The 25,837-nt window shown below is 46.4% G+C and overlaps 1 protein-coding gene across 3 annotated transcripts in view; it reads right to left on the minus strand.

Moving 5' to 3' along the window:
• Positions 1 to 1,332: 1,332 nt before the first annotated feature.
• LOC127004130 (proton-coupled folate transporter-like) overlaps positions 1,333 to 25,837 on the minus strand; it is a 35,238-nt gene continuing 10,733 nt past the window's right edge. The window contains exons 1-7 of one of the 3 annotated variants that reach the window (XM_050871524.1): positions 21,822 to 21,888; positions 8,786 to 9,794; positions 7,635 to 7,730; positions 4,736 to 4,879; positions 4,506 to 4,589; positions 3,600 to 3,756; positions 1,334 to 3,361 (exon numbers count right to left, since the gene is read on the minus strand). In XM_050871524.1, the coding sequence (XP_050727481.1) occupies positions 2,869 to 3,361; positions 3,600 to 3,756; positions 4,506 to 4,589; positions 4,736 to 4,879; positions 7,635 to 7,730; positions 8,786 to 9,794; positions 21,822 to 21,833 (1,995 nt within the window). In that variant the 5' untranslated portion in view covers positions 21,834 to 21,888 and the 3' untranslated portion in view covers positions 1,334 to 2,868. Of the gene's footprint in view, positions 3,362 to 3,599; positions 3,757 to 4,505; positions 4,590 to 4,735; positions 4,880 to 7,634; positions 7,731 to 8,785; positions 9,795 to 10,657; positions 10,992 to 21,821; positions 21,889 to 25,837 lie in introns of those variants that run through there. The other 2 variants (XM_050871523.1, XM_050871526.1) reach the window with 2 other exon arrangements.

The following is a 25,837-nucleotide window of genomic DNA, read 5'->3' on the forward strand; positions in this document are numbered from 1 at the left end:
GGAGAGGAGAGAGCAGGAGAGGAGGGAGAGCTTCCTCTAGCGTGCCAGGAAACAGCGCATATAACAGCGAGTTGTTGTTGTCGTTATGTGAGTGAGTTTTTTCTCTCGTAAGGGAGGATAACTGGCTGCACGGGAAAGGTCCGTTGCTTGGCCAGTGACCTCGTGGTTAACTGAGCGGTTGAAAAATAAAGACGGATGGCCGTGCAGGACGACATACCTGACTGATGGAAAGCAAAGAAAGACGCTTATCGGCTGGCTGGCTAACAACTGGTGGCTGTAGAGGATAGCGAGAGGAGAAGGTGGCAGACAAGTTGTCGGAGCAAAATGAAGCGGAGGTGTTGTGGCATCATTCTCCCAGAAAGCAAGAACCTTAATCGTGTGTGGCCTGCCTTGCATCACCTTCGGGACGTGGGGGATAGGGGGGTAGGCGGCCTCCCAAAGACTGTTTCCTGATACAGCTCTGCCTTCAGGGTGGATATATATATTCTTTTTGCAACCCATGCCACTGGTAGATTGTCTTGAGGGCCATCGGCATTAATAAACGAATTAATGTATTAATAAATTTATTGATTCAAATATATACTGGACTAGGCGTTTCAACCAATTATGGTATTAAGACGTTTACAAACAAGTCGCTTGGACGATATAGTTATTATTAGACTTAACCATGTGTGTGTGTGTGTGTATGTGTGTGTGTGTGTGTGTGTGTGTGTGTGTGTGTGTGTGTGTGTGTGTGTGTGTGTGTGTGTGTGTGTGTGTCCCCGCAATGCATCCAACAAAGCAACACACTCGACGCGGATGAATCACTGCCCGTCCTCAGATTTATCAAGCGGCCTTGTGTGCTGCCGCCGATGGGGGAGTGGGGGGGGCGGCTGTAGGTACATCAGCATGTGTCCTGTGCCCGAGAGATTTATCTAAATATATTTTTTTGACGCTGACGCTTTTGTATACGTACTCTGTGACCTGCTGAAAACCGGGGTGGGTGCGTGAGAGGAATATGGACAAACAGCCACGCCTTGCCGTATAAGGTGATCTATTCGCAGGCTTGAAGTCGTCCACTTTCCTCCCTCTCCCCAATCCCCACGCCCATATTTCTTCCGCATGTATACACACACACACACACACACACACACACACACACACACACACACACACACACACACACAAACACAAACACACGACCCACTCCCTTCTGCACACTTTCTCCCACACCTTCAGAAGCGGCTTGGTTTCATTTCCTCTCTGCATCCTGTTTAACACTTCCTCGATTCGTCTCTGTTAAGATATTGTTTGTACACATAACCAGATCGAACCCTTCCTTGTGACCATCAATGAAAGAGACAGACAACACCGTCAACTGGTTTTTTTTTTTATTATGCACCTTCAGTACACAGCTAAACGACGCGACAACAAAAGCAGCTAAGTTAAAGTATAATACATAGTTTACACCTACAAGATACACATCACTCTGACGGAGGGGCTGCAACCCGTTCTCCCGCGGGAGGCTGCACTGCGGCTCCCCGTGACGAGACACACTGAGGTGATGAAGGGTCAGGTCTATGACTAGACTTTGGCGTGGTGGTTTGGTTCAGTCATAGGCGCCAGGCACAGCACCACCGCGGCGGCCGGCGTGCTCAGCCACCAAGGAAACATCATTAATGCCTAAAAAGTGTAGGTCTAGTGGGACAGATTTTTTTTGTTAATGGAAGATAAGAAAACAGCGACGCGTGAGCGAGGCCTCTGAACGGCCCTGCTCAAGCGTCCCCAAGGAAGTCAACGACCACTACTTTGCCTCTGACTAACAAACATTCACCGCTCACTGGCGAAGACAAGCAACTCATATACAAAAACAGAAACTCACGTTGTGTTCCCACGGTTTTGTTACAGCTTTCCTCATTCATATAGATATCTTTTCTAAATGCGATACAAACGTTCTAAGAATGTGAAATGAATGAAAAGGGAATGTTATGAATACCAATACGTACAAATACAAATGCACACACACACACACACACACACACACACACACACACACACACACACACACACACACACCATCATGCTAACGCTAGGTAAGGCCAGACTCCTGCAGGGGTTGGTCCGGGCAACCCGAGGAGGCTCAGCGTCACGCTCCAGGAGCTCGTCACCTGACAATGCTTCCTCTCATTATTTGACGAATTTTGTACCACCTAACTCAATTACTACTGCGATATTGGAATTATTTATGTTACTGTAAAAACGATCGTCAAAATAATGTCTGACCTTATTCTAAAAAATCTTAAGTACACATTTTAAATAATGTCTAACATTAAAAGTAATATTCATGTGCATTATATCTAATGCAGGACAATAAGGGTTTACGGCTCATGTCCGTCAGCTCCTGTCTTGGCCCTCCAGCGCGCTACGGGAGGCGCAGGGAAGCACCGCACAGTCCGCGGCCACAGCAATATGCTTGTACAAATAATCACTGACTCAGACTTGCTGGGCCAGTTAGTTTTGGTGTCTGTTTTCTTCTACAGTTATGTACAATAAAAAACGTTTTCTTTTACATCCTTAAGTAGCTAGGAACGACACAACGTCATTAAGCTTAACACGATACCCTTGTTAATCATTCGAGCTGTCAACCTCCCTCTCCCGCACCGATGACAGCATGAAACCATTTCGCATTCTCCATCATGAGTATGAAGGGCGGGTACTGGCATACGGGAGCAGTGCTACAACGTACTGCTTCAGGAGAGGAATTATCACAGTATTCTCCGCGGACCCTGGCCGGCCTGGGGTCCGGGCTGGCATAGTCACTAGAATTTGTATCGAAGCAACAAGGAAATTACGCCCTAAACAACTTTGATCTTTTCTACTAAAATATTTTCATTCAACTCTTGCCGCAGCTTTTTCCGAACTTTGAGTCACCTCTGCTACCGTGGCTGTGCCGCTAGCGTCATCTTCTGAGCTTACGTAGGCGGCGTTGTCAATGCCTGCGGATTCCTTACTCACAGAGGCCGCTTTCATGTCAACATACTTTCGAGGATTTGTAATTTCTTCTTGGATACGAGCTCTCTCTGTTGCTGACATTTCTGAGACAGTGCTGAGAACAGACAACGTCTGACTCCTGGTGGGAGTGAGTTTTTTCTTCCTGTTGATGGGAGTTCCCAGGTGGAAGTTGACGCCGGAAAGGACGATGGTGGTTCGCTGTGCGTCAGCGCCGTCGTTATCCTCGAAGGAGTTCACGCCTGGACGAAGATGGTTATTGAGACGCTCGCTGAAGAATCTTAGTGAGGTGGGCTTGACCGTGTCGCAGCCTTCCACGGAAGTGAGGTCTTCGATGTTGTAGCTGCGCGAGGTGTTGAACACGATGATGAAGCTGCCAGAGAAGAAGAAAGGAGGCGTTCACGGGTGTGTCATAGCAAAGGTTACAAATAGTACAGAGTTGTCGCTTGATGTTTCAAGAGTCATAATTGAAACTACAGTCAGTGGTACGGGAATTCTGACATAAAAGTGCAAGTGATTTAACTTTCAACAAAAGTGTGTATGGACAAAAGGATAATTTAAAATTGGTGTCATAAATCGACAATTAAGAAGACTATTTTGCGAGCACTTACATGAATATGAGGGTCATGAGAAGGTTGCCGGCGGCACCGAAGAAGAACTGAGTGCCCGGGTATTCCTTGACGGTGGCGTGGTAGATGGCGGTGTAGAGCGAGAAACTAATCATCGGCATCACACCGTCCAGAGCCCCCATGACGGCCGACACTTTGCCTGCCCCGACACACCATACAATTAGCACCGCTAACAACAGCAACAAAAACACTAACAGATAATATCATCATTCAACCAACTTGACCATGACTAAACCTAACCATCAGCACCCACCAGGCATAGAATGATGGGGAAAAAAAGCAGCAAGACGAGGAGTGAGTAAATCGACGATCAAATGCCAACGAGATTGTCAGGCAAAGTTAGACACACCCCATGCGAAAAAAAAAATATCGCAAGCTTTACAAGCAAAGTTGTCATAAAATGAAGCTTTTGCACAGCAAGAGAGTACTAAAGGAAAATAAATGCTCATAACAATAGCAAGGAACAGCGCATGCAAAACAGTGCATCAAAGTGTGCGAACAAAGAAGCCAAAGACAGGAAGCAAAGCACCGCCTGCTTAGAGTCCACCGCTCAGAGCCAAAACAGCAGAAAACAAACCATAAAACCACGTGGGAAAATATAGAACAGCCGGAGCAACGCATAAGTCAAAGCAGCAAACCGTAAGCCATGAAAAAAGCCGTCAGCCGTGGAAGAAGTATCCTTGCCAAGAGGGTTGAGGTAAGCAGACAGCCACGCGGCAACCAGAGCAAGCAGGCAGCCACGGGAACAGTTAGTGAAAGCAGGCGCGGTTAGAGAAGCACCGAGTGGAGCGATTTTTTTTTTTTTTTAGCAGGAACGAGCCTATTGTAGAGGGATATGTAGTTGAGGCACACAGGCAATACTTCGGGTCTGCACGATGAAAAACTTACCCAACTCGTCGCCGGTTACAAATTTGGAGAGGATAGAGCGAATGGCAATGACGCAGGAATTGACGAGGAGTGCTGCGGCGGGGGCTGGTGAGGGGGAGAAATACAAGCATTAAAATAAAATAAAATCTTATGAATCACAATTACAATCAGCTTAATCTTGAATGGTTAATATAATTACTGAAAAGGGCTAAACATATCACCGGTCACATCACCAGTAGTAACCCTCTTACCTATCCACACGAGGAACTCTGAGCTCTCTGAGACGAGGCCGTACAAGGTGTAGTCAGCGACGGAGGAGAAGGCGCCCAACAGAGCAAGGTAATTGTCGGAGACCTTGAGAACTTGGGAGAGGAGTGGGACAGCAGCAAGGGAGCCTGCGGGAAGGGAGAAGGGAGTGGTTAGGGTAAAGACCTTGGTCAGAAACGGGTGAGGGAGCAGCACCCTTTCCCTTTTCCCTGCACAGGAATAACCGGTACTATGAGCAAGGTCTTGGAAAAGAAGAGCTTAAAAAGTCCCATTTTTACCTTAAGAACTTCGTGCAGTGCAACACATAACCAGTAAATGTTGACGAAAATGAGAACACACACACACACACACACACACACACACACACACACACACACACACACACACACACACACACACACACACACACACACACACACACACACACACACACACACACACACACACACACACACACACACACACACACACACACACACACACACACACACACACACACACACACACACACACTAACGAATGTTTCACAGAAAGTTGACTTTTAGATTTTCTGTATAGGCAGCGGGGCTCAGATAAGAGGCAAAGAAAGAAAGAAAAAGATTCGGCCGCAAAAATGTCATCCTGAGTTCGCTGCAAGGAAAGGTAAAGGTGAATAACCTCCCTTCGAGCAGCCGGGGAACGTCCCTACTACAGACTGTTCTTCAGGGCATCAACCTTTCCGTGGAGGGAACGCATCATGGAAATTTCCCTTCACTATCGGTCAGGTTGGTTGAGGAGAGCCTCGCCCACTACCTGCTGCTGGCAAAAAGTTGCACGAATACTCTTGCACGGTAAGGGAGGGGCAGCAAAATCTCCCACAGCCCGCAAACTCATCGGCGAATCTTCTAGAAGGCTGCTGCGTGCAACGAAGCTGCAATGCGTTCTGGAGCGTCCAGTGAAAGACTGTGTCCAGTGAAAGACTTTCACGATGAACCTTCCACCGGGCAAAGTTCAGGAGAAAGGCCAACCGGCGAAGCAGTCCAGCCATGGCAACACGAGGCCGCTCCTGCCAGCCAGCCGGGTACACAGGTGGCAGGTGCTGCGGTCCCCACCTTGGGGCTGCTCGAGAGACTCGTCCAATGAAAATTATACCCACGGATACATTTACGGCTAGTTTCCTTACTGATACTCAAATAAGGAGAGATGGACTAGACAAGATCACTTCTCATGCGCCCCACGCAAAACTAGTGAATCGATTAATTAAGAAAAAAAAAAACAAAAAAAAAAACGAAGATACTTTTAAGGATTCAGGTGGACGACATCACGTAATACCGTTTTTGTCTGATATTTTAGGTGACAGTGTTCAGAAAAACTGCCCACAAAATAGAATTACCCGGGAAACAGGGGTTTTCTATGTGTCTGTTGGGCACCACGAACATCCGGGTCAGGGATGTCGACTGCGGGGTAGCGGCCGGGGCGAGGAGTCGAGGACGGGGCGCTGACAGTCTCGGTATGGGGGTCAGAGACGGGCATGGCGAGGCTCACATCGCAGTAAGTGCAGGAGTGATCCATCGGTTGATGTTAAAAGCATAATTTCTTCGAACTCTAAGCATATGAAGCTTAATTATTCAACAAGGTATCAATGTAGCCAAAAGGACATTATGCAGCATGGAACAAGGCGATGAAAGGAAAAATCGAAAAAGTCAATGCCCTTCCAAGTCAACCGAGTGAGGAGTGAACAGGCCAAGAATGGATGACTCGCCAAAAGTGAGACCCAAGACAAGCCACTCGGTTTAGTGTGAAGTCGTGACCAGACACTGACAAGAATATATTGCAATCAGCAGTAAGAAAACTATCATGTTACATTTTCACGTTCTCGTTCTGTAAAGAAAAAATAAACACGAACAGAAAAAAAACGACGGGAACAGTTGTCTCCTTCACCGCGGGCTGTGTGCACACCTAGCGGCTGGCCATTGAGAGTTAAAGTACTCCACGGATATGTGATTCTGAGATTACGAGTTCGAGTCAGTTTGCGACAACCTTATGACGTGGCGGGGACTGGCTGGGCTAGGGGAGGCGCGGGAGGGCTGGCCAGAGCTGGGCTGGGGAGGGTGCCGGGCGCCTGGTGCCTCAGCTTCCGTAACCTCGCAAAAACATGTGTTCAAAGCCGGCTCGTCTTGTACTGCCACCACCATAACCACCACCCCTACCCTCGGCGCTCACCCCACCTACCTCTCCCCTCGTAAGCTCTAATTTGATGGTTGATTATGTCCCTAAGCCTCCCTAAGCCTTCCACACAACGTTCCTTGTATTGTATTCTCTACTGTAATCTCTTCTATCTCATTCTTGTTTTTTTTCATCGCTTACTTTTGTGTCGCCGTCTCCACTCAGTAAAGTGTTTCACTTCGTACTTTAGTGGATAACTCATTTCTGAATGTCTAATTCCTTATCGTGACTTAAAATAATACCTATTTCAAGGTGAGGGATAAGGCACACAATTATTCGTGGGGGAGTGATTAACCATGAACCATATCAGAATACTGTGAAATCCAATTACAATTAATTTTGCTAAATATGATGACTTGTCGCAACGATATAAACAAGGAAAACAACAACTCTTATAAAATTATGTATCTGACGTTTTCCTTGAACGCGTTGTTCGTTCTTCATCAATAACTTTCACATTAATATGGAACGTCAAAACTAAGTGCATCTTATGACAAATCTGAAAACCTTAAGTTGGAAAAGGTCTTTAAATGGGCCAGGAAAGGAGAAGTGAGAAGAGGATGGCGGTGGCAAAACAACATAAATGTTTGTACTTAACAGAATAATAATCATGCAATTTGCAGGCATGACTGTTTAAATGCCCAAAATATCATGAAGCAGACAAACAACAAATCTCACCGAGGGCAGCGATGAGGTTCTTGTAGGTGACCCAGAGGCCGTAGTCAGTCTCCCTCCAGTCCAAGACCTTGCGGGTGAACAGGTACATGTAGGCGCCTGTGGGAAGAGTCGCTTAGAATTATTTTTTTTGAAAAAAACACCTGAACGAATTATACTGCACCCACACTTGGCTCATTTATCTATAATTATATTGGCTGTATGCAACGCTTATACATAACGTTTAATTATTTTCTTAATTTTTTTTTTACTTAAAATGCTTCTAAAGTTAATAATTTGATTAAAGAAGTATTGATCTCTATTTTTTTTTTGTGGTGCATAAAAATGAAGGCAGTTTAGGTTAAGCATGTGGCTGCCGTTTTCTTTATTCCTGACCGCCTTGAACCACGGCGAGGACGAGGCATTCAGGGAGACCAGCACAGCGCACACTCGCCCACCTACACTGATGCTGCTACCGACTCAGAGTCGCCTACGTTAAGGCTTCTGTGGGTGGCGGGACATGGTTTTCCTTGTGAATAACCTTGGGCGTGAGCACCGCCGACAAAGACCGGACGCCCACACCTTCCTCTTCTTCCCCCTCCTCCTCCTCCTCTTCCCGTATCTTCCTCCTTCCTCCTACTCTCTTTTTCCCTCCTCACCCCCTTCCATCTGCCCCTCTTCCAGGCCAGTAAAGAGTGCAAGTAATATGAAGCAGCACTTTTATATAAACATATCCCTCACAGCCTGGTGGATCGTATATGCATAATCTGCTTGGACGAGGATTTCCGTCCACATCCTCGTCTTAACACAACGTGATTATTTGTTAACTTGTCAGTGGGTTTGTTTAATGCCTTTTTGATGAGTTAAAGTATCCAGTCTAGCCACAACGTGTTGTTCAGGATGGCAATCAAACCAGAGTCTGCCGAGGACACCCACCCACCACCACCCGTTTCCACCCCGCCGCAGGCTCTTTTGCCTTCTGCCTTATACTGCTCTGCCCCGCCCTTCCTGCCCTGCTCTGCCCTAAGTTTTTGCTTTAACAACTTGGGTAGCAACACTTCTCGCATAGAAACCTCTTGGCAAGGCCACAACCGGTTTCACACCCAAACCTTACTAAATATAGCATTTACAAAAAAAGAAAAAGAAAAAGAAAAAGAAAAAAAAATGTAGCTTACCTCTTCCCAGCTTACGAAGAAGATTGCACAGAATGAGGAGCAGGATGAAGACCCTCACGAATCCACCTCTGGGCTTGAAGGTGCAACGGAATGAGTCTACAATTCTCTCGTAGTTGAAGAAGTCCAAGAACATTCTCCAGATCGATATTTTGCTTGAATCTTCTGCAATCTCGCTGGGCTTCTTGAAGGACAAACGAATTTGTTGCGCCTCATCACTCTGATCTTGGCTCTTCTTTGACTTGTGCTTAGCGAAGGGTCCGTGACTCTCCGGCAGGAAGAACAGGTAGGTGAGGGAGATGCAGTGCAGGACCACCGCAGTGCCAAACAGGATTTGGTAGCCGCCGTACATGTATATGTAGGTACCAAGCAACGTACCAATGGGGCCGCCTAGGAACCATATACTATTGGCGAGTCCGACTCTTGTGGTTCGAGACTCCTCTGAGGTGACGTCACTGATGTACGCGTTGGCAGCGGTGAGGAAGGACACGGTGCCGCCGCCGAGGGAGTCCATAAGGGCCGCCACCAAGATGTACTCGACGGGCCAGTGACTGACCCACGAGTTAACGAGGTAGCCGGCGGCCCAGCAGAAGTGGCCAAGGGTGGCTATGTAGAGGGGCACCTTTCTGCCATACTTGTCGCTCCAGGCGCCCATAAATAATATAAAAAACAACGGCAGGAAGGCCATTATTATGCCGTTGTACATGCCAAACACGCTAAAGTACTGCTGCATGGCAATGTTTTCATCTGGGTGGTTGGAGAGGTTGCTGCACACCTCCTGTGTCAGGTTGAGGTTCACCAAGCAGATCTTGTCCATCTGGAGGTTTTCCACGTACACAATCATGATGGAGTAGGCGAGGCCGTCCAGCAGCATCACCGGCTCCACGGCCACCTGGGAAAGTATGGCTCGCAGCTTGAGCCACAGCGCCCAGGCCACGTTCGGGGGCGACATGGGGCACGGCTTGCGGTCCTCGTCATCCTCGCCGCGGGAAGGAAGACACTTTATGCGTTTCTGTTTTAGGAAAGAAAAGCAAAACCTGTAACCAGAATACAACACTTTGAAGAAGACTTTGTATGCTTAGCATGATGAATTACTTTCTTATTTTATTTTAGTGGAATGAATCGGAAAGTAACGGAAAGACTTCAGATTATTGAAGTGCGACACGATTTTCCTGGATTGAATGGAATAGGAGCACAAAAACATATAAATTCCCTCAAATGACAAACAAACAAACGGACTGAGGGACGGACAGAACCGAGCACGTGCGAGCGTCAGTGAGGGCGGGGCGAGGAGGCCGCGCACGTGATCCCTGCCACGGGTGAGGCCCGTTAGTTACACTGTCAACAAACCGGTGACAAAATAATTAGGGTACCGTTCAGACGCGAACACACTAGACACTTCTACTTTACGTCACACAAAACACAGAACAGGTAGTCCGTGCCAGACGAGTTACCGCACGCAGGCACACACGCACGCACTCCCCACCAAGCTTGACGTGGCGGGGAGGCGTGAGTGAGGTCGAATTCTCTCGTCTGCATCACCACACAACCATTCACTGCACTTGTAAACAATGAAACGTACTGGAGCACAATGACACACTGCCTCTTCAAGGGAGGGAGAATCGGGAGCACGCGAGGGGACCGTCTGCTCCTGGCCGCGACGAGAAACACGCGAGGCGAACACACAAGTATTACAGAAGTCGCTGATAAATGGCATTAAAGAGTTCTGAAAATATCATTATATACAAGAAATCTTCGAAACTCCGTCACAAAGTTTAATTAATTCAGGAAAATCATGGCATATCATACATGTCCATGATTCTGGGTCTGAAAGGCAAAGAGGGAGTGAGTGGACAACGGTAGTGAGTGTCGTACAGCAGCGTTAGCAGGAGTCTTCATGGCCAGGCACGAGGAGGGAGTGATGTTTTTGAGATGCAGGGCGACGCTTTAGTAAACAGTGGTAAGAGCGCGGCACCGCCAGGTCATCTCTTCCTCAACACGCGCAGTCAGTCCGCGCAGATCACCTCATACTGCGGGGCCCCTTCGCTTTCATCGTCTCTTTATCGTCGAGTTCCCGTCTGAAAATTGCTGTGTCCTCGACTTTACGCGTGATATTGCTTCCAGGACATGCCAACGTTTGCTTGCGACCTTTGTCCACACTGGAACGGGCGGGAATACCACGATATTGCCGGCAATCTGGAGACCATTTGACAGTCATTCATGAATGCGACAACTGGAGCACGGGCAAGAGGCTATTGTTGGCCAATCAGTGACGTGGTTGGTCCAGTGTAGGATGCAAGTGAGAGCCAATCCGCTGCCTTTACCACACCCAAAGTATTTTCACGGCCACGACTTGACCCCCCTCCCGCCCCACCCGCCCCGCCAGCAGCCTCAGCGGGTCCTCAGAAGCCTCGGATACACCGGGGCGGACGGGTGGTGCCTCTCACTCGCGTCACTTGTGGTGCACACGAGGGCGACGCTCTCCTCTCGTTCCACTTTAGATACTCGTGTTCAGCTGTTGATACGAAGTAACTAGTTCGTGTTCAGGTGTTGGCATGAAGTTTATAGTTCGTGCTATGTTGTTGTCTGCTCTGCTGTCATGTTAGACGTTCGTGCTGTTGTTGCTTTTAGTTATGAAAAATGTTCGTGTTCCGTTGTACTCTGATCTCATCCGAGTTAGTGATCGGGCGTTGTCTTCCCTGATGTTGCGTAGATATTGTGTTCCGGTACTACATTCAAAGTTCGTGTCCTGTCGTTTTGAGACTAGCAAACATTTAATTCAGAAACAGTTCAATTGTGAAAAGGTGAACAACCTCCTCAGTTATCCGTGACTCCAAAAGATCCTCGAATTGATCGTTTGAACACTTGTGGTGATTAAAAAAGTTCTCCAACTCGAGACATCCAAGAAAACCAAATTATTAATAAAATAACCTTTCTTTCCGGTTCATCGCTGCCGTCCATGACAGTTTTCTCACTCCTTAACACCCTAAGTGACCTATCTGAGCAAAGCAAGGCTGGACTCCAGAAGCAGCGACCCTGGCACCCACCTCCTCCAGCCTCCGACGGCCTCCTCCTAACGCCCATCCCCTTCACAGTATGAGTCTGATGTCATTACTTGGAGGGGTATTGCTGTTCTTTATCCATACCATTATACTCACAATCGGACGCGGTATGAAATTGTTACTGTATAGCTAACACGAACTCTGTAATAAACTGCTTATCTTATCAACACGAGAACACTTTTTCGTAGGTACGTTTTTTCCCCCTCGTTCTGTATCTCCTGCGTAGCCTACGTATTTTTACTTCTGTCTGCGAGTATGGTTCTGTCTGTCAGTCATTCAGTTAATCAGTCACTCCTTACTATGCAGTCTGTTACGTCCGGATGATAGTCAGTCAGTCAATCGGTCAGTCAGTCAGTCGGTCAGTCAGTTAACTAGGCAATGTCTGTTTCGTTTTCTGTCTGCCTGTTCTTCCATTTGTCTATCTGCCCGTCCGTCTGTCTACTTACCTAAACTCTCTCTCTCTCTCTCTCTCTCTCTCTCTCTCTCTCTCTCTCTCTCTCCGTGCCCAATACCTGTTGACATCGCCCCAGAGACACCATAAAGGGGCCAACATTATCTTCGCCCCAAACCCCACGACACATCCGTTCCCAGTCTGCCATCACCCTCTCCCCCCCCTCTCATCACTTGTCCCCCCCATCACCCGTCCCCCCCCCCCCATAACCCGTCCCCGCCCTCATCATCCGTCCCCCGCCCTCATCAACCGTCCCCGCCCTCCATCACTCACCCGACTGACTTTTTCCTCCTCCTCTGGGCCCTCGCCTAAAAAAACCATCCTCACTGTGAGCTTGGGTGAATTAAAATCCCAGAAAAAAAATATCCTCTCTAAAATTGGATGAACTTAAGTACTTACCCAGAAAATATAAATATCTTTATTACTTATTTTTTTGGTTGACTGAACTAAAATTACAGAAAACAGTAAACACCCTCTCTGCCTAATGTTGGATGAACGTAGGCCCCAGAAGAAAAAAAATATCCTTCATATATTTTTTGGGTATGCTAAACTAATATTACGAAAAAAAGTACATTTATTAATAGTTTTTGGTAGGCTGAACTAAGGTCCCACAAATAAATGACTATCCTTGTTATGCTTAATTTTTGGTACACTACGGAGTTTGGTAAAAGATAATATAATGTAAGTCCGAGAACTTTAATGATTAACACCAAAGTTCTTTTTTATTAGTAAAGAAGGAAAATAATTAAAGCTCTATGATTATTTAGTGAGGGAGAACAAGAGATATATGTTGGGCTGTTCAGAGAGGTAAAATATAGCTTACTTATCACAAATATAAGTTAATTATTTTTCTTGTGTGTGTGTGTGTGTGTGTGTGTGTGTGTGTGTGTGTGAAATTCAATCATGTAGATCTATGTGACAAGTTAATTTTTCAATAAACATGACAAAATAAAGAAAAAAAACATGAGAAAGATGTTTAATTACCCAACCTGGCGCTCGGAACAATTAGGCTGAATTATAAGGCATTGTTTGCTGACACCCACCACCACCACCACCACCATCATCATCACCACTACCACCACCACCATCGCTATCTCCACTGCAACTACCATCATCCATAAAAAAACCACCACCACCACCACCACCAAAACCAGCTCCACCAATATAATCTTAGGTAAAAAAAACATGCGACAAGATGAACCACTATAAAAATCTTCAGTTGTTGCTACTTTTACTACTGTTATACTTACGACAACAGCTGTTACTACTACTACTACTACTACTACCACAATTAATACTACATTGACTATTCTACTACTACTTCACCTAAAGCGCACTATTATTACTACTACTGTTATAGCTAACTTCTATATTACTAAAAGAAAAGGTATAAAGCAACAACCATAATAGAAATATAGATAATGATAATGATAATAATAATAATAATAATAATAATAATAATAATAATAATAATAATAATAATAATAACAATAATAATAATAATAATAAATAATGATAGTTGTAAAAATAACAATAAAATAACAGCATCAACAGTCGGTAGTATAGTAATAGCAATTCAAAGTCTGCAAACTGGACCCCACTATTTGGCACTGCCCTCCGCCGCGTCCAGCTGCATCCCGCGGTGACCAGCAGCAGCAGCCAGTGTCAGGCCAGGCAACACTGCAGCGCGGCGCCCTCCGACCTATCAAATTACTCAAGCGTTCAGACCCTGCTTCCCTCTGTTTCCAAGGAGACTTTCTGATACGTGTCACAGTCTGATTGATTATAATTGTGGAAATTTTACTGAAACTATTATCATCATCAGCAACAACTAAAACAGATACTACTACTACTACTACTACTACTACTACTACTACTACTACTACTATTACTATTACTACCAGGTTAACCACTGCCGCTAATGAACTTCCCCCGAACGTTCTCTCCGCCCGTCACCGCCCGTCCGACCAGTGACCTAAGCCCCGAGGCGCCTCCCTCCCCCTTGTAGGTTGCTATGGTGACCAGGTGGTGCCTCAGGGGGAGCTGTGACCCCGGTGATGGCGCCACAAGCAACAGCAACGTGATGAAAACCTTTGCTACTCGCTCACTCACACTTTTCCATCGCCCATCCTTTGCGAAATTATTATTCAGCCATTTTTCTTTCTTCTTTTTTGACATATACATCATGTGCTTCCTGGTGCTTTATCTCGCTCTCTCTAGCTTCACACACACACACACACACACACACACACACACACACACACACACACACACACACACGAAAAAAAAAATAGATGACAGCTTTAAGAGTCAGTCTTTCTTTCCTTATCTGAAGGGTACAGGAAGAGTGCGGAGTGAAGGGTGTAACTGTTCGGTAAGCTGAGGGCGGGTCGTATCCTCGCCTCCCTTATGCAACGTCCTCAGCAGCCCGTCACGAGCCGCAGCAACAAGGGAAGGGGAGGGCAGAGGCGGGTGACGCCGGCGGAGAGTGGAGAGTGAGAGGGCGTAATGCCGGGCCGGGAGGAGGGAGTGACAGATGAAGGGGCTTGGGAAGGGTAGGTGTGGAGGGAGGAGGCGATTCTGGGCCGGAAGGACTGATGGAGAAGTGAAGGGAAGGAGGGTTCATGGGGAAGGGCGGAGAGGCACGCGACAGAGGGCGTGATGCTGGGTCGGAGGGGGGGAAGGGAGGGTCATGGGGAAGGGTGGAGTCTTCGGTAGGTCAGGGGAATTCCCTCCCGTGCCTACCAGACATCAAAAACCGGTCCTTGCGAACATCTGCACTTATGTCTTCTATTTTAGTCTATCTCTTTCTTCTTCGTCTTACATAACCGGAGGGTCTTCTTCAAAATTCCTCACTAAATGGGCTGAAGAGGTCAGCCTCGTTTAAGTGCCGCAGAGCTTTTTATGGTCGCGTTACGTAACGACGTCACGTGTGGGTCCGAAGATGTGCCTGAGGGTGACCTTAAAAAAGAGATCCTAGCCAGCTGTCCCGCCGCCGCATCTTATACCTGAAGACGGAGGTTGCGGCTCCTCGGCGGCACCTCGCTCACTACCTCGCGTCATCCTTCACAAGTTTCCCTGATGCAACATGTTTATTTTTGGAGGGATTGCATTATCTTATGAATGATGATAAAAAATCTTCAGTCTCAATGTATTTCTTGCCTTAATGATGGAAACCCTTCCTCAATACATGTGATAACTTAGAATTTGCGTATTAAAAAAAATGCAGTGACGCCGTATGAAACACCTATGGGCGATCTGTCTTTGACTCTTGAAAAAATAAGTCGTATATTCAGAATAGATCCTGCTTCTGTGTGGCAAGAATACTGATTTCAAGGTGAGCGTTACGATGATTTCCGGAATTGTTAAGCAACAATGTTCCTAAAATAAAAGAACATCTCATTTTACTCAATAATGTTTTGAACAGTTATTTGGCAGCATCAAGTTGCTCGCTCACATTCATAGTCATTGAAAATAGCGCAACGTTTACATAATTTACCACCGGGGTCATGCATATCTCAATGAAAATGGTTTAATTATATTAATCTATTTGCACGGTGTTATTTTTGTCCTGCGCTGAGTTACTCCCAATACCTTGATAGCCGCTGCAAAACAGAAAAGTCGATGTTGTATAATGGTTTCTAGTATCGAAAAAGAAAATGTAGTAAAATAAATATATAGTAAAAAAGAATCACTTAGGTGTGTCCGTACATAACTAACACAAATTATATATACTGTTCCGCTGACTTAAACGGTGACTTGTCCACAAGAATAGCACGCACACACACACACACACAGGCACAGGCACGCTCACCCGCCCGCCCACCCGCACACACACACACACACACACACACACACACACACACACACTGTTTTGTATGTAACACTGACTACGTATTAATGTAACTATTTTTTTAATGTTCATCCGTCTATATATTTCGTTTCTTCTTTTGACGTGGTTTTCTTTCGTTACAATCATCATGCCACACAATCATTTGAGCCCATGGTTGCAAACTCTCAATCAACCACTGAGAGTAACAAGCACTATTATTTCACTGACAAATGATATCTCGGTGATTTTATGGTGTGTGTGTGTGTGTGTGTGTGTGTGTGTGTGTGTGTGTGTGTGTCATAGGGGTATCTGTCATAGCAACTCAAGTACAACATCTCAGTAAATAGAAGCTGATACGGCGAGTCAGCGCTGTTTGCAGGGATGACTCGCGTGTTTGATTGTCTCCTTCGCTTTCATACGAGCCGCGCGTTGGAACGGGAATGAAAATACGAATCCCCGGAACTGATACACCATCCAGAGCAAGGGAGATTATGAGCCAAGTGCTGGGAACAAAATGCCGAGACAATATTTGGAATTGATACGCAGTCCAAAAAATAGAAAGCGAGAAAATTACACACATCCTGGATCACTTATCGCACTCTCATTCCACGATAATAGGTATTACGTGAAATTGCATCAAGGCCAAAAAAAATACTTATTCCCTTTCCTCTCAAGATGAATAGGAGGTCATTTTCTTGACCTTTACCAACCTAATCTTTTTCCCTTTCTGAAGTATTACCGGAAAATAAAACTTTCTGTGGGTAATTTACAGGCAGGGGCTTCAACCTTGGGGCAGTTACAACGCTCCCTCGTATGTCTTATCGCATCAAGGCTCGGAATTATCTTGCTTGAAATACACACCAGCACAGCCCCGTCCCTTCACGCGTGTTTACATCCCTCTGGTCGGCAGGAGTGTTTGTGACGTAAACCACAACTCGTAGTGACTGGTTTTTGCCCTTTTATCTGGCCTTCCACCATCCCGTCTTTCATCTTTCTTTTCTTCTTACATCTTTGTTCGTTCGCTCCTACCTTTAGGTTCTCTCCTTCTCTGCTTCCTCGTTTAGTATTATTTTTTTTCATCCACCCCCACCTCATTTCTGCTCTCGTAACTTTCATTTTAATTCCTCCCTCCCTTCCTCCCTCTCTTTCTCAATCTCTTTATCCATTCAGCATTTTCCTTACCCTGTTTCTATACTCCCTTCCATTGTTCACCAACTCTCTATCATCCTATTTCTTTTCCATAATCTTTTTGCTTATTTTTATCAACAATATATTTATTCATGTTAATTCACCGCTCCATAAACAACAAAGCCGGGGTAGGGGCTGAGGGTCGGCGGTAGCCTAGACACTGGCGGGGATGGACCAAAGACTGCTAAGGTGACACTATCAGGCATCTGACACTTGCGACAACACCAAGCGAAGATGCGACACAACAGCTGCTGAGTCGAGGCAGCTACCGTATATATATTACAGAAAGGACTGAAGGAAAAAGGGCACTGCTAACAGATGTGTGGAGGGAGTCAACAATTGAAGAGATGTATGGCTTGGTTAAAAATATCGTAGCACAAAAACGGGAACCTCAACATCACATATTCGACACTGAAATTACTTAAGTTTAAATCACGAAGACAAAGAATGTTGTGTTAGTGTCAGCCAATTATAATGACGAGATTGGGAAGATGAACAAGATAACTAAAAGAAAAAAAAGAGGTACAAAACCAATGAAAATGAGTAAAGACTAGCGTGACTGAAAGAGGTAAAAACTCATCACTCTGCAGCTCATTCAAGGTCTTTGCAAGCATGATATTACGGGGCAGAGAGGGTTGAAGGGGTGGGAGTTTAAGGAAACGAAGTGAAATTTAAAAGACTATCTAGGTAATGGGAGGAGTGCAGGAAACGGCTGGAGAAAATCAGAGGATACGTGGTAAGCAGCAACAGGAAGGAAGGACACGGAGGGGGACTGCGGGTTGGGAAGACTCATCAGGAGGCGTCCGGAGGAGATGGAGGCACAGGAAAGGGGGAGGAAGGCGCTGCGGTTTATGGTGCAGGAGAATGACTTTTTACTTTTACACGCTGGGCGGCAGAGCGTGGAGAAGAGGATGCTGACGTGAAGTTGTTTTGCTGTTTTGTTTTATTGTCCTGCAGAGGTTAAGAAGGATGGGAGGGGGCAGGATGGGAGGGCGAGGCAGGTAAGGGACGCAAGGGAAGTGGATAAAGGAGATGAACGGTCTAATGGATATAAGGCACGATTCTCCTGTTCTCATCTCACCAGCAGCATCCCTAAAAAGCATCCTGATAACCAACACCTCCACTACCACCACCAACAACACCAACACAACTACTACTACTACTACTACTACTATTACTACTATTACTACTACTACTATTACTACTATTACTACTACTACTACTACTACCAATGCCATTAACACCCTTCTGCACCATAGGACACCACGTCGAGTCTCGTCTCTCCTCATTCTGGTCTTACTATCATTGCTCCTTCGCCTCCTACTCCCCTTCCTCCTTTTCCTTCTCCCCCTCCTCCTCCTCCTCCTCCTCCTCCTCCTCCTCTTCTACTTCCTTTCGGGTGCAGGATCAAGTCATGCGTCCCTCCACCCTTCTTACATGATCCTTTGTGATAACCGATCTGATCCTCTTTTGATGTGAGAAAAAACGACATTAAGTAATTTAGTGGCATCTGTACTTTTCATCTTCCCCGTTCCCCCTTCTCTCTCTCTCTCTCTCTCTCTCTCTCTCTCTCTCTCTCTCTCTCTCTCTCTCTCTCTCTCTCTCTCTCTCTCTCTCTCTCTCTCTCTCTCTCTCTCTCTCTCTCTCTCTCTCTCTCTCTTTTTTTCTGTCTTTCTCCGTTCACTTCTTCCGCTTCCTAATACTTCATCAGTTCACACAATTTCCTTATTCGCAAACGTAAAGACACAAGACAAACAGAATGAGAACTGCCGCGTCAAGGAGAGAAAAGGAGAAAAGAAAAAGGAGAACAGAACGTAAGAGGTTTAATAATAAGCTTTCGCAACACAATCCTCTTCGATTTCCTTCCTGCTTTTCTGCATTCCTAGCTGTGCGTTGTTTCCTGACCACAGCCACCAGCGCTGCCACACACCACACCACACCACCGCTACCACCACCACCACCACCACAACAACAACAACAGACTGCATGGGAAAGAAAAATCGTGTTAATCTAAGCAGAAAATGAGAAAGAGAGGATGAATAGAGTTGCTTTGTGGGCGTGTCCTGAAGGGTTGACATACAGCCTGAGAGTCAGCCATCAACGAGGAGTCATTCTTTTTTTTACGTCGCGGCCTATTGCGCCGTTAGGCTTTTTCACTGGTGGGGGCCTGATGGTCGGCCCAGCCTGTTGTGGCGCAGGCGAGTGTTTATCGTGGCGCCATCTTGCTTTGGCTCATACTGCCCCCCGGAGCTCGTTCTTGATTCACTTGACGGTTTCCTCTAGAGTCCGGGTTGATGGGTGGTCTTCAGGGCAGCATGTGGGTAGTCTTAGGCCACTCGGCGGTGACTGAAAAATCCCAGCTGTGTGCCGGCCAGGATTCGAGCCCGCGTCCCTCCTGGATCTCCCGGACGCGGCGCCGGCACGCTAACCATTCAGCCACCGCGTCCCCAAAGGCCATGTTTGTGTAGTGTGCAAGTCTTTATTTGTGTGTCTGTGCCTGTGTGTGCATTTTCTCTGTCTGTGTGTCTTTGTGTCTGTGTTTGTCTATCTTTCTCACTGTGTCTGCTCGTCTGTGTGTCTGTCTTCGTGTCTGTGTGTGCCTCTGTTTTTCTGTGTGTCAGTGTCTGTCTATCTACCTCTGTCTATATGTCTATCTGTCCGTCTGTCTGTCTGTCTGCCTGTCTGTGTCTACCTGTCGGTCTGTATCTGTGTCTGTCCATGACTGCTGGTCTGCCTTTTTTCATGTCTGTCTGTCTGTATGTATGTATGTGTAATACCGGGTGTGGGATGGCAGGGCGTGGCTGGAAGTGTGCTCCGATAGCCTTCTGTAAGCCGAGGGACGGAATGCTGATGAGGAAGACGAGGAAGAAGAAATAAAGACAACATTGCACCGAGGACGTGTTTCTTTTGCACGGGTTGGCGACCATTGATTGACTGCTCTTTCGGCCACCTCTTCGGATTCTTAACAGGAGCAGCGAGTAGCGGGCTTTTTTATTGTTTCCTTTTTTTGTGCCCTTGTGCTGTCTCCTTTGCTGTAAAAAAAAAAAAAAAATGGTGATCTGATTGTTGTTAGTGGTTAATTTGGGCTTGTGCCACCAGAGAGCACGGCAAGACGCTTATTATTCATCGTGTCCGTGAATTCATTGACCAACACTTTCTTCACCGCTTTACTTAAAATTATGAGGCCACTGGGTACACATGTAGTGGGGCGCAGGTGATTCACTCCCTTTCTCTCTGCATTTAGAGTGACGCCCCAGCCTTTCCCTCTTCCTCCCCTCGTTACTCATCCTTCGTGTCCATTAAAAGCCTCGCCCTACCTTTTCTTTTCCCCTTTATTTCTAGCCACATCACTGTAAATCTTAATTGTTTTCCATATATCTCACTCAAGCAACAATATTAATCTTACATGCTCATATATGCGGCGTCAAGCTGTGAGGGGGCATAAGGAACATTCACATTTTTTTTCTCTAGTTTGCATTGGGAGAGGTAACCTACACATCCAAGGGACAACTAGAAACAAGTTGCAAGGGAACAGTGACCTTGTATTTGGTGTACCGAGAGCTGCTTTTCCCTTGCAACTACTGTATTATTTTATTCGGGATGTGTACCCTTGACCGCCTTTTCCTGAGCAAACTAGAAAAAAATGGTTCTGTCCCGAACGTCTTTTTACAGCCCGATGCCTCACGTGTCTTCTCATACCTCGCTTTAATCATTTTAGGGGTGGGTGGGGTGGGGTGGGGGGGTAGAGAAAGGAAAATATATAAATAGTGAAACAGAAACAATCAATAAGAAGCAAATTAGTGGAAGGCTACAAACATACGCAAGAAGAGCCATCAGGTAATCCACGCAGGAGAGCACACAGAGGAGTGGACGGTGGCCGTGAAACCTACCTGAAGAGACTTGTGGCGACGCTCACTTATGGTTCCGTCATTCACGTAAACTGAGGTGACCAGTCGCTTCTGTGCCTCCAGCAGTGTGTGTGTGTGTGTGTGTGTGTGTGTGTGTGTGTGTGTGTGTGTGTGTGTGTGTGTGTGTGTGTTTCGTTCTCAGTGTGTGTGGTTCTCTGTGTGTGCGTGTGTATGTGTGTTTATCTGTGCGCGGCGTGAACTAAAGATCTGATGTTGCGTGGCGCGTGAAATTACCGGGAAAACAAAATTAAAGAAAAAAAATAGAGAATTGCCATTAACGCGCGAGAAATAATACTTCACTCGCTGCAGCACTCGTGACTTGTTGGCGGCGATGCTTTTTCCATTTATTAACGCCGACGAAGTCTATCACGTGAAAACACAAATAACGAAAGAAAGCGTGGGAGAGATTCACAACAAAACCACTGCCGGGCACAAAATAATCCCAATATAACCTCTCAGTGCGTGACAAGTGCATCCCTTATTGTGCCTCATTCAAATACTTCGAGGGCAGACGGAGGAAATGAAGACGTTAAGTAGTGAGTGACATCGCGGAAAACTCGTGCAACAAAGAACACGGTCGGGGTGTTACGCAAGTTACCTCTGTGTTCATAGTGCACTGAGCTCACCGCTACCAAGCACCTCCGACACCAGGCACGTCTCCCGGATATACTGACTGTGAGGAAGGACCGAGGACGCGTTTTATACTCACACTCAAATCCTGGTTACGGAGGGGATGCGTCGCCCGCGGTAATCGGCCGACGTTACCTCCCCTCGCTCCATGCTCCTAGGCTGACGTCCCCCTAATCGCTCTTTTTATTCTTGCTCTCATTTAGGTTAGATCACAGCGCGGGCCTCCCCCTTTCCCGCGCAGCCTCCCCCCGCCCCTACCCAAATAGCCCCGGCCCGCCCCGCCCCGACCCGTTCGTATCGGGACAAAGTTTCCCTTCCCGATCTTTGCCCGCAGCTAGTGGTCACGGGGGAAATGACGTCTTTGGGTAAAAACTTGCCCTTCTCATAAGGCTGATGGAAAGAAGTGAGAGATGAAAGGGATGATGATCTCCGGCATCTTGACCCTTTGTAAACAAGAGCTCTTTTTGGCAAGGTGATGCCTTGTCAGGTCCACCATTACAACACTCTCCTCGTCTTATCCTACCCTCCTCCTCCTCTTCCTTGGTAGTTTTCCCTCACCATACGTCGTGACTAACATTGCAGAAGACTTGCCTTTTTATACATGTTCGATGGCCGTGAAGTGCTTGAGAAATCGTTTGGATTAACTCCGACTTTATAAACTCGCAGGAAATTATTTATGCACTTTCATAGTTACATATTTTACAGGTCTGAATGACATAATTTATAACAAAATGAATGATTAAGTGCCTCTCCCCGCAGAAAATATGGCTCGATGGAAGAGATGTAGAGGCTGTAAAGAGGAAGGAAAACAGGCAGGCCCAAGGGAAACAAGCCCTGAAGGCGGGGAGGGGACGAGGAGCTGAACAGTAACAATGGATCAGGTCTTCCACCTTCTGCTGGGAGGGGCCTGGACTGGTCCGTGAGGGCCGTGGGTGGGCCTCCTTCCCTCACGGTCTGGGTTTCACACCAGCGACAAAACAAGTACAGTCAGTCTGTGCGTTGGGTCTCAGTTTTCACCTTGGAGACCTGTTCTTGCCTTGACGAGAAATGGAGTGGAAAAATTTTGAAAAGAAATCCCTCGCGTCTCCTTTCCCCCTCCCAATTAATGATTTCCCATACACTTAAAAAAATCACAAAAAATCACGTTGAAGAACACAGAAAAGCCATAAAACCAATGACCGAAATGCTCCGTCCTTGCCATCAAAAATACATCGATCACAATCATCCACAGTCGCTCCCTGTTATTTTTCTCTCCGCTTATTCTTCTTTTCCACTTCCACATCAGCTCACTCCCATTACCCTTCCAACCAATCTTCATCACGTTGGCATCTCCCCTCCCACACAACCCTTCGCCAATTCCATGACGTATTCTCCGTCTCTTGACTTCCTCTCTCTTGAAACCTTCGTCCCCGCAGCACCACCTTTCCTTCCCATTGACCGGGCGCAGCGAACCTTTTGCAGGTCGTGCGCGGCGTGAGTCCCGACGAACCGCCGGCCCTGCGAGATAACGGGCACTGAGGCGCCGTCCTCAACACTCGCTTCCCGACAATTTGCGCAGCACGCTTACGTAACAGAGAATGGAGGATGGTGAGAGATGGTAATGTTATGCGAGGCCTCGGGCCCCCTGCCCCGCTGGGATAACGAGCAGTAGCTGAGGGCCATAAACTGCCGGTGACGGATACCCTTCCCCGGTGCCATGTTAGGGAGGCAGGGCAGGGGAAGATAAGAAAAGGTTAAGGGAAGCAGTTGCTTTAAGGAAGCCCGGGGTCGTAGGGCAGAGGAAAAGAAGCTATACTTATGGTTTGCACCTAACCACTTCCTGATGTTCGCAGCGGTGGTACCTAAGGCTGCCACTGCCGCTGCTGCCGCTGAAGGACACGCCATCAAGGTGATAATAAGCGACACGCGCGCGTACACACGCACACACAACTACCCACTCACTCACCCACACGTATACACGCACATGCTCGCGCGCGCGCACGCATACACATTACACATACAAAAAATCAACAAATATGCACAAGAAATCAGTAGTTCTCTGGAAGCTGCTGTGACTTGATGATAATGCGAATTATGGTGATAATAATACTTGAAAACAATAATAATAACAATAATAATAAACACAAATATTAGTTAGTAATTTAATAACAATGATGATGATAGGAAGAAAAAAAAACAAGAATATCATCATGTCTCGCGGTATTCTGCAACGAGTCAGAACACAAGACAACACAACACAACACAACACAACACAATACAAGACAAGACAAGACGCAAAACAATTCGACAAGACAAAACTTTATAATCGCGAATGTTGTTTTCCGGCTCTGGAGGGGGAAGGCGAGCCGGAGGGGGAAGGCAGCGGTGGTGACTTCACTTTACCCCGAAGCCTTTGCGTCCCTTGCGTCACGAAGGTAGAGAGAGGGCAGTGGTCATGGACGGCAGGAGGAAGAGAAGGGGAGGAGTGGGATGGAGCTGTGTCTGAGAAAGGATGGAAGGGACGGAAGAATGGGATGCACTTTATGACGGGAAAGGAAGGAAGGACGGGAAGGGAAGGGAAGGAGTGGAATGGAGCCCGTGTCTGGGAAATGATGGAAGGGAAGGCAAGGATGGGATGCACTTTATGACGGGAAAGGAAAGAAGGACGGGAAGGGAAGGGAAGGAGTGGAATGGAGCCCGTGTCTGGGAAAGGATGGAAGGGAAGGCAAGGATGGGATCCACTTTATGACTGGGGAAATGATGGAAGGAAGCGAAGGAATGGGATGGAACTCATGTCTGGAAAAGGATGGAAGGAAGGGAGGGGAAGAATGGGATAGAGCTCATGTCTGGGGAAGGATGTGAGGAAGGGAAGGGAAGGAATGGAAAGGGATGGGATGGACTTCATGATTTGGGAAATAATGGGAGGACGGGAAGGGAAGGAATTTAATGGATTTTATGTCCGGGAAAGGGAGGGAAAGGAATGGGAGGAATGGGATAGACGTTATGACCGAGGAAATAATTGCAGGAAGCAAAGATAAAAAACGGATGAACTCCATGACTAAGGAAGTGATGGGAGGACGGTGCTCGTGCATGAAGATAGAAAGGGTTATGCATGCTAATAAGAATGAACAGATGAAACTTACAGTGTTACAGATGGGAAAAGTAGAATAAAACTTATGACTACAGAAACGATGCGTGGGATAAAATCGGTAGTTAAAGGTTGAGGGAGAGAATGGTTGGGCAAGGAAGGGGAAGAGTAAGAGGATGTTCATGCCTGGGAAAGACTTGGAAGGGAAACCTGGGTCAGAATTTTCATGTGAAAACCGGTTAAGTCTCGTAAATAGAGGCTCATTTTTTTTTTACTCTCGTCACAGTTTCCATAAGAGCGGAAACTTCAATTTACTTCTCAGATAAACGATAAATATCTATTTGCCAGAGAATGTAGACGTAACATTTACATTTTAGTCTTTTATCATACAGTTTGTGGCAATACTTTTTGTGACGAATAAAAAAATGTCTATATGCTGTAAATGTTACCGCTAGATGCAATTAAAAGTTTACGTAGCTGTTTTATCACGGACACTGATATAAGTATGGTATAAATATAATTTAACATATCCATGTGTAAGGATCAATGCAACTCTCAAACCCTTCCCCTTTCCTTTATCCGCCTCTTCCGCCTACCACGGAGAATATTTCAAAACTCAAAGAAAGGAATAAATAATCTCGTTCCCTTGGAACTTATGAGCCGGTGAGGCTGCCTTGCGACACGGGACCAGGACAAGTCAGGTTACTTAACGCTTGCAACACCCGCCAGGCGCCTTGCAGGAACACACTTGGAGGGGAGTTTGATATACGTGGTTATTAAAGAGCTTTATATATATATATATATATATATATATATATATATATATATATATATATATATATATATATATATATATATATATATATATATATATATATAAAACTTTGTTACCGCTCGAAAAAAAAAAAAAAAACCTT

The sequence above is a fragment of the Eriocheir sinensis genome, chromosome 27 (genome assembly GCF_024679095.1).
Source record: "Eriocheir sinensis breed Jianghai 21 chromosome 27, ASM2467909v1, whole genome shotgun sequence".
Classification (NCBI taxonomy): domain Eukaryota; kingdom Metazoa; phylum Arthropoda; class Malacostraca; order Decapoda; family Varunidae; genus Eriocheir; species Eriocheir sinensis.